Source organism: Setaria viridis, chromosome 3 (assembly GCF_005286985.2).
Source record: "Setaria viridis chromosome 3, Setaria_viridis_v4.0, whole genome shotgun sequence".
NCBI lineage: Eukaryota > Viridiplantae > Streptophyta > Magnoliopsida > Poales > Poaceae > Setaria > Setaria viridis.
Window position 1 is genome coordinate 172,384 of NC_048265.2, and position 12,202 is coordinate 184,585.

General features: G+C 46.0%; 2 protein-coding genes across 3 annotated transcripts; one reads left to right on the plus strand and one right to left on the minus strand.

Moving 5' to 3' along the window:
* The first annotated feature begins 893 nt into the window (after positions 1 to 893).
* LOC117849814 (UDP-galactose transporter 1) lies at positions 894 to 3,056 on the plus strand. Its single transcript, XM_034731508.2, has 5 exons — positions 894 to 1,222; positions 1,415 to 1,664; positions 1,777 to 1,984; positions 2,159 to 2,390; positions 2,466 to 3,056. The coding sequence occupies exons 1-5, from the start codon at positions 1,106 to 1,108 to the stop codon at positions 2,676 to 2,678; spliced, it is 1,020 nt and encodes a 339-aa protein (XP_034587399.1). The 5' UTR covers positions 894 to 1,105; the 3' UTR covers positions 2,679 to 3,056.
* A 72-nt stretch (positions 3,057 to 3,128) lies between these two features.
* On the minus strand, positions 3,129 to 9,022 carry LOC117849813 (putative 1-phosphatidylinositol-3-phosphate 5-kinase FAB1D). Of its 2 annotated transcripts, none has more exons than XM_034731506.2 (10): positions 8,701 to 9,022; positions 8,155 to 8,613; positions 7,532 to 8,042; positions 6,655 to 7,440; positions 6,115 to 6,446; positions 5,884 to 6,001; positions 5,622 to 5,783; positions 4,141 to 5,460; positions 3,774 to 4,034; positions 3,129 to 3,671 (listed from the first exon to the last, which is right to left on the minus strand). In XM_034731506.2, exons 1-10 carry the CDS (start codon positions 8,718 to 8,720, stop codon positions 3,321 to 3,323), a joined length of 4,320 nt encoding a protein of 1,439 aa, XP_034587397.1. In that variant the 5' UTR covers positions 8,721 to 9,022; the 3' UTR covers positions 3,129 to 3,320. The 2 variants fall into 2 exon arrangements, with proteins under 2 accessions (XP_034587397.1, XP_034587396.1); XM_034731505.2 differs by having other exon boundaries at positions 5,875 to 6,001; positions 8,701 to 9,021.
* Positions 9,023 to 12,202: the final 3,180 nt, after the last annotated feature.

Here is a 12,202-nt window from a genome sequence, read left to right on the forward strand (position 1 = left end):
TGTCATCCTCTCTATCCCATCTTCTTCCCCTTGGTCTGTCAAAATCTTCCACTTTCAATATGCTAACGGGTGACGCGGGCGGCGGGTGGCGACGGGTGGGCGGCGACGGGCGGGGCGCGGCGGCGGGCGGCGACGGGTGGGCGGCGGCGGGCGGCGACGGGCGGCGGGTGGCGACGGGCGACGGGCGGCGGGCGGCGACGGGCGGCGGGCGGCGGGCGGCAGGCGGCGACGGGCGACGTGCAGCGGGCGGTGACGGGCGGCGGGCGGCGACGGGCGACGGGCGCGACGCAGGGCGGCGACGGGCGACGGGCGGCGGGCGGCAGGCGGCGACGGGCGACTGGCGGCGACGGGCGCGGCGCTGGGCAGCGACGGCGACGGGCACTGGGCGGGCGACTGGCCTTGACGATGGGGAACAATAGAATAGAACGAAACGTTTTTTTCCATAACCAGTGGCATTTGTGGGTAATTATCCACCAACTCCACGAGGAGGTTCAAAAGAGAGGTTTCTGGAGCAGCAAAAGAGGTGCTCCAAAACTCCACCTCCATTTGCACTACAGCTCCATGGAGTTGGCAACTCATGGAGTTTTGGAGTTGGGGTGTTTGGCTGAATTTTTTGATGGAGTTGCTGGAGTTTAGGAGTGGAGCCGTGCCAAACAGGGCCTTAGGAACATGATTGAAGCTTAGTTTTCACTCCATGTTTGCTACTTGGTCTGAAACTATTTCCTTTACGAGGTGTCTAATAGTCTAATTGGTCAGTATTGTTTGGCTACATACACTCGTGTATGGGTGTAGAGGCCGGAACACTTTTTCCTTTGTCCAAAAAATCTGAAAAATCCAAAACAAATAAATTCTTTCCGTTGACCGGTCCAACTTGCCGTCTCTCTTTCTCTTGCTCTCCCCAGCTAGCAGTAGCCATTCCATTGAGGCTGCGGTCTTCCATTCCACCTCCCCCCACATCTAGAAGCTCCTACCGCCCCTCCCCTCCACGACGATGAGGTGAGGTGACCGGGATCCACACCGACGCCGACGCCGACGACGAGCCTGCTTCCACCCATCTCCACCCTCTCGTCTTTCTTCTCATCCGGAACAGGGGAAGGAGGAGGAGATGGAGGACGGCGGCAACGCGGCGGCCGGCCTGGGCACCCTGCGCGCGGTGCTCGCCATCCTCCAGTGGTGGGGCTTCAACGTCACCGTCATCATCATGAACAAGTGGATCTTCCAGGTCTCATTCTCCTCCATCCATCCATCCATTCTCTGCCTCGGATCTGGATGCCAAATGCCCCCAACCCAAAGGAAAGTACTCTCGCATTCTAGATTTGAATGGGCGGGAGGCCATGCCTTCCAAATGGAGCTGGGGCTTATTCTAGTGAAAATCTGCGTCGTTGGTAGTAACACAAGATGCTCTTCTCTGCAGAAACTGGATTTCAAGTTTCCTCTCACCGTGTCCTGCGTCCACTTCATCTGCTCTTCAATTGGCGCATATGTTGCAATCCATGTGCTTAAGGCCAAACCATTGATTGAAGTTGAACCGGAGGACCGATGGAGAAGGATATTCCCAATGTCATTTGTCTTCTGCATTAACATTGTGCTGGGAAATGTGAGCCTGCGCTACATTCCAGTCTCATTCATGCAGACCATCAAATCTTTCACTCCTGCAACCACAGGTACCTTCGTTATATGTGCTGTTTTCTGCCCTCATTCTTCATTCAATCTTCCTCTTGCTATTGTGCTGTGCTATCATCTTCTGAGATAAAAGGCTGTTGTCATGTCGTGCAGTTATTCTGCAGTGGCTAGTCTGGAGTAAGCATTTTGAATGGCGCATATGGGCTTCACTGGTCCCTATAGTTGGGGGAATACTCCTAACTTCAGTAACAGAGCTTAGCTTCAACATTTTTGGTTTCTGCGCGGCCATGGTTGGCTGCCTGGCTACATCCACAAAAACCATCTTGGCAGAGTCCCTACTCCATGGATACAAATTTGACAGGTAGACACTTGTCTAACGGTGATTGATGGCTGGTGCTTATTTAGCAATTGGTGTTTATGCCTAGCATAGTGTCTTATCTTCTTTGTTGATTTCTCAAGGGCATCATTTTCTTCTACTGAATGAATGGAAATTAGAAGTGCTAATTAGTAGGATGGTTTGTTATGTTTTCTGCAGCATTAACACGGTGTACTATATGGCACCCTTTGCCACCATGATACTGGCTCTACCAGCAATGTTGCTTGAAGGAGGTGGCGTCATCAACTGGTTCTACACACACGATTCAATTGTTCCTGCGCTGATCATCATCCTAGGTTCAGGGGTGCTTGCGTTTTGCCTTAACTTCTCCATCTTCTATGTGATCCATTCAACTACAGCAGTGACTTTCAATGTTGCTGGCAACCTTAAAGTAAGACACGACTATATTCTGGGCTGTTGTTCTCTCCCTGCTCCCTCCGCTCGCTGAATCAACATGCTTTTGTAGGTTGCAGTGGCAGTACTAGTGTCGTGGTTGATCTTCCGGAACCCAATCTCTGGAATGAATGCAATTGGATGTGGAATCACTCTGGTTGGCTGCACTTTCTATGGCTATGTGAGGCATCTGATCTCTCAACGGCAGGCTGTGGCCCCTGGGAACTTGCCAAGAAATCAGATGGAGATGCTTCCCCTTGTGGACGACAAGCAAGAAAAGGTCTAGCAAGTTGGCGTTTCTGAAGTGGAAGAGGTACAATACAGGCAGATGGTATACCCAGAGAAGACTGACAGTGGTGATAGGAAGGTTGCTGGGCTCAAGGCTGCACAAGGCAGGACTTACAGTAGTTTCTTGGAGACAGAATATATATGTACTCATGCATGCTTGGGGCGTGTAATTGGGCACTTCTTATAGAATCATTTCATCGTCTCATTTGCTGTGGTATATTAGCCTCCAGCATCAGAACTTGGATTTGTTATTAGGAAGGTTGTTTTGCTGTGATATGTATTGAAGCTGCAGCCTGCTCATCGACTCGATGCTCTGCTCGATCGATTTGTATTCTATTCTCAATAGCATTTCCAAAGCTGCTCGATTTCAATGCCATTGCCCATTGCTGGGTCTGGTAGCGTTGTTAGCATGGCTTTCAGACAGACATGCATTGTGAGGTCAGTCAGGTGGGATTAAACAATCATGTATGTAATTTCACTATTAAGTGGAAAATTACATGCGATGTGGTTGTGGCTCCAAAAATTTGCCTAAAATAAAGCTGCATACTTTGGACAGCTTGGGGCACCCCTTCTACTGTATGTACAAGTACAACATTGATTCAGAAGAAGAGAGAGGTTTCTCATCATGAAAACCCTGGGACTAGGCACACGCCACGATTGGATTTGGATTTGGATGCTGAGGAGCCTGCAACTTGGTGCTGTCGGCGTGAGCACAAGAAGATTTATAGGACGCCGGGCTATTCTCCGTACTCCAGTCATCCGGAACTGTCAGGAAATACTTGCTCATGAATTTCCTGAACCTCTTCTTGTACTCCCTGGGGGAGATCACCGTTGGCGATTCGTTCTTGGGCACCACCAGAGACGTCTTCACCCAAGTCTCCAGCTGCTTGTCCCATGTGTACTGCCTCAGGTAGTCGATGATGCCAAACACGAGCTCATGCTTCTGCTTGTCCACTCCCACCAGAAGAGAGTAGTCCATAACATTGATTGACTGCAACCACAACTCTTTTGTTAGCTCATGTTTATACTGACCTATAAAGCAAACATAGTGGTTGATTGGGTGGCTCAAATAAAATCAAAGCCATACACATACAGTGAGAAAAGCCGTATCATTCCAGATTGCCCGCTGTAAGAGATGCTTTGTTCTTCCACCAATATAGATTGGAGAGACACGCATGTCATCCACAAAATTTTGATCCAAGTAGACGGTGTCATGGTCGTTTGAGTCAGAGACATGTCGTGAAAAGACGGCGCCTTTCAGATCATATGTCCGGGACACATTGTGCCCAAACAGAATATTTTCCATCACCATCAGGTCCATCTTAATCTCCTTGCCATGTCTTATTTGCTTGACCTGAAACAAAACAGGATACTCATCACTGTTTAATAAAAATACATAGCAAGACAGCAGAGAGGTACGGAAAAAAGAAGAGGAAACCCTGAAATAACCATGTGCCTACCTGATAGATTCCTAGGATTTTGGCAAGGCAAGTTTGGCTCCCGGTGTCCAGAGAATGGTAAACATGCTTGAAATAATCAGGTGCAAATTTTATGAAGGACTCAAACTCTGTCTTCTTTATTTGCTTTATGACGAACCTGTCATCTACTGTTTTTGCGAAGAAAGCCTTGCTTTTTCCGCCTTGAGCATCCCACTTCTTGCAACGGCTCAAGGAAGTGATATATGCAAGCTCCGATGGACAGCATTTCTTTCGAAGATTGTAGAACTGATTAGAGTGTACACAGGTTACTGAATATTTCCCTTTGAGAGCTACTCTCCCGTTGACAGATATTTCCGGGTGGAGAGAGGATGATAGAAGCGAGCTATCATAGCTGGAGAGGTCATCAGATGAAGTGCTTGCCTCAGAATCTGAAGATCCGGAAGACGACCATGCAGACGACCAGGACGAAGAAGCAGAGGAACTTTCAGATACCGAGCTGTAAGACTTCTCCATTGTTTTGGTACGCTCTCCACCCCTGCTGTCTGCTGGTTCACTCTCAGTGATGGCATCCAGTAAGTGACGACGCTCCTCAGATATAGCAAGAGCACGGGATATTATGCTGGATATCTCATCCTCTGATACACACAAGACATTGCCACCAGGACCTACTGTGAACTGTGGAGAGCCCACCTCGTCATCAGCTTGTTTGTGTCTATCCAAGGGGGATAGATGGGATGGACAATAGTGGTTAACGAGTTCGAACCTTTCCAGACATCCAACCTCAAGTTCCTGCCTGTAAGCCAATCTGGACTCGTGCAATGGGTTCCAAACCCATTTTTCCCTGTCATCCCATTGGGAAAGTCTGAACTGCTGCGAAATACTAAACGGCTCTTGCTTTGGAGACACTGAACGTGCAACGAGCTCATTGCTCTGCATGTCCAAGCAATTTGAGATTCCAGAACAAGGCACTTTCGTGCTATGTTGCTCTTCGTAATGCTTGCCCCATGCATTTTCATCAAGCAAGGTTGTGCCAATCCCTTGTTGACTGAACTTCTCTGGCTCGATGCATCCATCCTCAAAGGACGCATTGCTGTTCGTGCACTCAGCAATACCATCTGCTTCAGCAACTACATCAGTCTGGTCATCTGTAAATTCATAAGTTCCCTTGATGCCAATTCCCATTCTTTCTCTTTCAGCAGATATGCAATCTAGAAGTTGATGCAGCCTGCGATCCCACACATATAGTTCAAGCAGAAGATCCTGGTAGAGCCAATTTACATTAAGGATCTCGTGCACAGAGCTTGGTGTCCCACTTCGATCAACAGCCTGTGCTAGAGCACACTGCAAGATGATAAAGGTAAATGTGAGATGCTAATTACCAGAAACCCAGAGTAAACTAATCAGAAAGTAACAGATGTAAGGGCTACCAGAAAAAAAAAAAAGAGGGGGGGGGGGGGGGGGGGGGGGGGGGGGGGGAGCGGGGGGGAGATAGGAAGGTTTACCATGAACTCGGACTTTTCTTTAATCAACATATCTTCAAGTTGGCAGAACTCTTTAATAGGAAGGAAGGTGCCACAATAGATTGCCACCTCAGAAAACTGATCCTTCAGGTCCTGTAGTAACCCTGTGACTTCAGAGAAAAGCATGACTCCTCTAGCAAGTACCTTAAAGAATACAACAGAGGCATCAGGCTCCACTCATAACTGATCACTTAATAAGCATTGGACAAAACAAACAATTGAGAATGATACATACATTTCTTACCTCTTGCCCGTACCACTCGTGAGCATTGGGGTTGTGGAACTCAAGAGTAGGCTGCGGTTTGCAGGCAGTGTAAATTTCCACTGATGAATACTGGAACATTGCAACTTTGGAGCCCAACCTGAAGTTGAGAGATCCCAAACAAAAGGGGGAAAGAACTCAGTACAAATACGACGGAAGAAAGAATAGCTTCAAAATCATCTGCAATTGATGTTACAAAGTTCTTGGGCTTACCCAAAAAAGCGCAGACAATCCTTATTCAGCGAATGCCCACATATTGATAGCCTTCTAGCAGTGGAATGGCTTGAAAAACTGAGTTCAAGGAACTTCCCAAACGAAAGATAGTGTGCTTCAGTTGACATTAGCACCCTTCGTGATGATCTGGAGATCCCACTTTCATGCTCACATCTTAGACATCTAGTCCACATCCAAATTTTTCCTTCTGATTCACCAGGCAAATGGTATTTTGGCAGATGCTTCACAAGAACAGTCAGATTCCCGTTGCGGTGAGTGTAAGAGTACATGTGAGCCTCTGGAGGTTCTCCACATGATGAACAGCTGAGATTCTGCTAAATTTTTTTTTAAAAAAAAGTCATGAATCATGCGCATATTCTCCAACTCGAGTTGGACAAGTTTTTATATGACCATAATAAAAGGATATATAAGTAAAAGAGTGGAAGAAAGAAGTTTTTTGCCTGTGCCCTGTAGGTATCGAATCTATGCAGCTGCCTGAAGTAGACCAGTAAACATAACTTAGAATGATAATGGCGTTACCTGATTCTGTAAAATATCTTGCAAATATCGTCCCAGAGAGACATCAGAATTTCCATAGTACTTTATACGGGATAGGTGGCTCTGCTCGCAGATAACCTGCTTCGTGATGCATTGGCTGGACAAGAGAATAAGTATGCTCTGAGACTCCAAGACATCATCCACCTCATCTACATCTGAGGTATTGTCTCCGCTAATGTAGCTGGTGCTTTGTTGTTCCCCATTTTCCAATGGGGTTGATGGATGTTCATGTTTTCCACTAACCCAAGGATCATCCGATGTTATATGTTGATCGCCTTCCGTGGATGCTTGATTCTGGGGATCGCTTAAGTGATCCACATTCTCACCAGAACCAAATTGTGTGTGTATGTCTTGAATATTGTATTGAAGCATGTCTTCTTTCTGATGATCAGTAGCCTCTTGAGAAGAAGTGACTGGTAAATAAATATTCTGATAATAACGGAATATATCGATGGATCTTCTTGGTGATCTTTGGACTGATGAGACTAGTCTTTCAGAAGGAAGTGCTTGGTTAGAATCATAATAGGTGATTGGACCCTCTGGGATCTCATTATAACAGGTGACTGGACCCTCTGGGATCATAACCGATGATACCGTCTTACTGTGGACACAACTTTCTTCTTTGGAAGCATTTCTATTATTCAATATTACTCTCTGATCTTCGAAGAAGGATGTCTCAAGAACGAGGTGGTATGCTGCAAACACTGTGTAGAGCATGACTTGCTTGACTTTCTTCAATTCTTCAGTATTTGCTCCCCGTAGTAATATCTGCAGATGATGAATTTGAATTTGATGATGTCTGGGGAGCCAGCCAATGAAAATGAAGTGTACTCCTATGTAATTAAGACTAGCTTATTACCGTGCATCCCAATGGCTTGTGAAAGCCTTCGAGGAACATTAATGTTTTAGATTGCCTCTTCCCAACTTCAGCAACGGTATGGTTGTTGTGCTCCTCCGTAAGTTTTTCGATGTGGAAGTAGTCACAGTGCTTCAACTTTGGCTTCAACTTCAACAACGATAGAACCTCGGGAAACTCGAGTATGGGAGATGCAGAACAGCGAGCGATCCTTTGCAGGCGGTTGAGCTTCATGTCGAGCACCAGGGTGACACCTTCCTCGAGAAGAAGCTCCTGTACGTCGCGTGAAACTGTTTTCTCGACCATGATGACATCCGGCCTGCAAACCTCCACCATCCTGCGGACGGACTCCTGCAGATGCTTCTTTTCCTGCTCTATGGAACTGAATGATGAGAGAGCAGTATGGGAATCACCGAGGGCTCCTCTAAGAAGCAGCAGCCTGGGATTGTGACACCTGGTGGGCATGTGCTTGTGGGCGGCGTTCTTCTTGAAGACTAAGCCCCTGATGACCTCACTGCATGCATGCAGGTTAACCAACGCTTCAATTCTTGTAGCTTTTTGTTTCAAAAAAAAAATTCTTGTAGCTAGGTGTAGCAATTAGCTGCATATATGAAATGGATGTTTACCATTGGCGCCGCGTTCCGGATGCTAGGCACTTCACCTTGACGTAAGAGGAAGGGTCCATTTCGTTGCCTGCAGTGGCGTCAGGCCTGATGAGAAGGGCGGCTTCCCAGGACAGGGAGGTGACGACATCAAGCCAGCAGCTGTCGGCAGGGATGCCGGCCGACTCCAGGAAGCGGGCGGCGAGCATCTTGAGCTGGCCGTTCATGGCTCTGAGCATGGCTTTCTGGCGCACCTCCTCCGGCCTGTACCTGCAGAAGCTGCTGCTGGCACCATCATCGTCATCGGAGTCCTCATCAGACTCCTCCTCGTCATCTGTAGTAAGCAGGATGGCATCTTCCATGTCGTCGGCTGCCTCGGGCGGTATCCAGATGGCATCATCATCCGATAATTCGGTGGTATCGTCCCGAGATGATGATGATGATGATGGGTGAGAATGCAGCAGATGGTTTGGAACCTCGTCCCTGTGGATGCATGGGTTAGGAACTACTGTATCTGTATGATGGATTGGAGGAGCAGACAGAATAGAATTGAAGAGGTACATACTATACCTTGTGTGCAGCAGGATCATGGCGGTGCTTCAGATTAACTTGGCAGAATTGAATCAAGTCAAACTAACGAATTAGTTGTGACGATACGTATACGATGAACCTGAACAAGGGGAAATTGGCCGGAATAGAGAGGATCGGAGGAGAAGGATGCAAGTCAGCAAGGACAAGCAGGCAAACGAAGGTACGGTGCAGTGGAGCCCGCTGGGTAGAGCTGGCCTCCTGGTTCTGGATGCTAGCTGCAGTCTTTGCTTGGACTCTTATCACCATGCACATTGATGATTAATACAGTAATAATGACCGCTCATTCCACTAGCTAATACTAGATCAGCATGCAGCACAGAGAATATATATATATATATATATTATCCCTAGCTCGTTGGACAGGTGGACATGCATGCATGGTGACACGTACAGGCCGCGTGTGTCTGTACTGTACATGATATGGTTTTTCTCTCTTTAATTTCTTTCCAAGAGGCCCTCCTGAATTGTTCTCCTAAATTCAATCAGAATTATTAATTAATTCAAAGCCACTATTCATTTAGGATTTTCTAGATATATGTACTTAGATATATATTAATGTCCGTAAGTAAAATATATGTATTTAGAAAAATAAAAACGAATAGTAATTTAGGACGGAAGGAATAGCTAGCAGAGCTCAAAGGGATCAAACTCGGCGGCTCAATGGAACGAATCATTATTGCCTTCATTTGCTGAGGTGTCAACACCGCAATGGTCACTTACACCAGATTGCTACGTCATTGCTACCCAGCAGAAGGGTGAACTGAAGGCGTCCATAAGCTAGCTGATGGATGCAACGAATGGATGAGTCTATTTCATCCATCGTTATTACATATATATACTCGATCTTCCAGCTGGAGTTTATAGTTTTTCCACGCGCCACCTGGAAGGCTGGAACAACAACAATCATGGGCATGCATACTCACATTAAACCAAATAATGGCCAGATAATACCATCAATTAGTTGCAGTCCAACACATCAATCATCATTTATTTATTTTTTATTTATACACAAGGCGCCTGGTTTGAGAGATGAGAGGGTGATGGATCCATCATATCATTCACTATAAATATATATATGACAACACAAGTTTTTTGAAGTTAAATTTGTATGCCGATGACGGTTTACCTGCTGGGGATGAGATGCTCTTAGCTTAGGAGCAGCTAGAGCTACGAGGATTAAGTCACGTGAGCATCATATATCGATGATCTGGAACAATCAGGTAGTGCAATCATTAGGAAGATATGATAGCCTCTATGTTATCACACATATATGGAGAATCATATCATATCATCTCTATGGAAGGAGGGAGAGAGGTGTGTGCACGCTTGCACCATGTATACGCACTCGATCGATTTTATAATCTGTAGTGATGCCATTGGATCGATGGAGAGGCAGCCAGGCAGGCCTGTAAACTCACACGTACGGCTGAAAACCCAGAAAGCGACCAATCAATCATTCATTTTTTTTATCTCCATCCATCGTCCATGCGACGATCCATTATTGAGTGTTTTCCGTGCACAAAAATAACAACATGCAGTGTATGTATATGTTGACGTGGCCTTCCAACTAGTCCGCTACTACTAGACCAACACATTAACCAACAATATGCACACAGTTACACGCTCTAGCTCAACACAAGCAATTATGTAGATGAACAGCTTTATGATTAAATGAACAGTGTAGTTATATCTTTATATATGGTGAAGGATACGCGCCTAAATTAAAGGGCCCACGAAAGGTTCGGACCCTTTCGTGGAACGTCGTGACTATCAACTTAGAGGTGTTTACTTGCAAAGAGACACTATCTAATTAATTGGCCATTAATATAATCTCAATTCTAGCAAAATTCGTGCAGTTAGCTAGGGTCTATGATGAAATACATACTAAACCCGGGAGCGCATGCATATTCTTTTAAGCAACAAACGCCGGACAGTGTCGTCTTCCAGGGCCGGCCCTAATGGAGACGGGGAGGGTGTGTGGCCGCCCTGAGCCCCCAAACCCCAGGGCGTCACCCTAGGTGTGGTTATTGCCCTGCTGTGCAGGTCGCAATCAGCATGGTCCAAGGCCCGACAGATGAGTAGACGACGCGATCCAGGCGGTCGATCGAGTGTCGATTCGTCTAATCGCGATTAGATTCAATTCCTTTGATCCTTTCTTTCGCTCGAGCCTGGTACTCCATACTCGACCGCGGCATAGGGGCTAGGGCCGCCGCGGACACCGGTTCTCGGCTTGTTGCTTGCGGTTGGCGCTTGCGTAGGTAGTACTCACTACTCAGCAGGAACTCTGAACTCTCCTCTCATGGCAAACAGCCCTTGGGTATGAATGACGCGGTCACACAGAATGGCGGACAGGCGAACATCAGATAGAAGATCGTCAATTCGCTTCTATGATTCGATTGCCAATTCCCCAATTCTCCGTACTATAATTATTAATTCACTATCAAAAGCTATTTAATCTCAACTGATTTATAACTATTGTGTATTTATAATAATTTTAGCACCGTGGGATATCATGTCGTCTAGAAAATATGAATCGGGTAACGAGAAAAGGAAAAGAAAAGGACGTGTGGATGAGTTGATAGAATCACATAGAGGAGCTATGGATAAATTTTGCAAGAGTAATCAGAGCTATGAGAGTAATACGGGTGCTTCGACGAACATTTTTCATATGCTCATTATTCTAGAAAATTAAGCAATAAAGAGGACATAATAGAAAATGGTTAGTTTATTCAAAGCATATTAACATCTCCGAATTTATATTAAAAGTTCCCAAATTTTACTTTCGTCTCGGGTCTCTAAATCTTAGAACCGATCCTGTCATCTTCTATTGATGTATGTACGTAAGAGAGAGAGCTTTGAGGGGCTATAATACGTGAGGAGGAAGGGAGTAGCAACCACTCTCAACGACCATCAATAACGAAAAAAAACAACAATTGACACTCCACACCACAAAGGCTGTCGCAACACCACTCAAATGCACCACGGCTCACAATCTGACACGCCATAGTTGCCATGCAAGGCTAGCCATCATAGCCGTCGCCACGTACAACAGGCCAACACACAATGTTACTGACACGTGTGCGACTATCTTTGGCCAACGCGTCACACGTGTTCTCGATGCCACTGCCACAGTGCAACTCCCTAGTCAACGCCCACTCCCTACAGAACCCGGTCGCGTCGACGTATAGGGATAGGCTTGCCCTCTTTGCGATCGCCTTTCAGGGACTTTAATTATCTAGAACTCGAAATGGATCTACTCCCTCCGTCCTGCAAAAAAAGTATATTTTAAAAAAAAATTCTAAATTTTAATTAAATTTACAATGAAAAGTATCGATATTTATAACATAGATATGCTATGAAAATATATTTCATAACGAATCTAATGAAACTGGTTAAATACCAAAAGTGTAATATTTTTATATAAATTTGGTCAAACATAGAATGGTTTGACTTAGTCAAAACTAAAAAGATACTCTTTGCG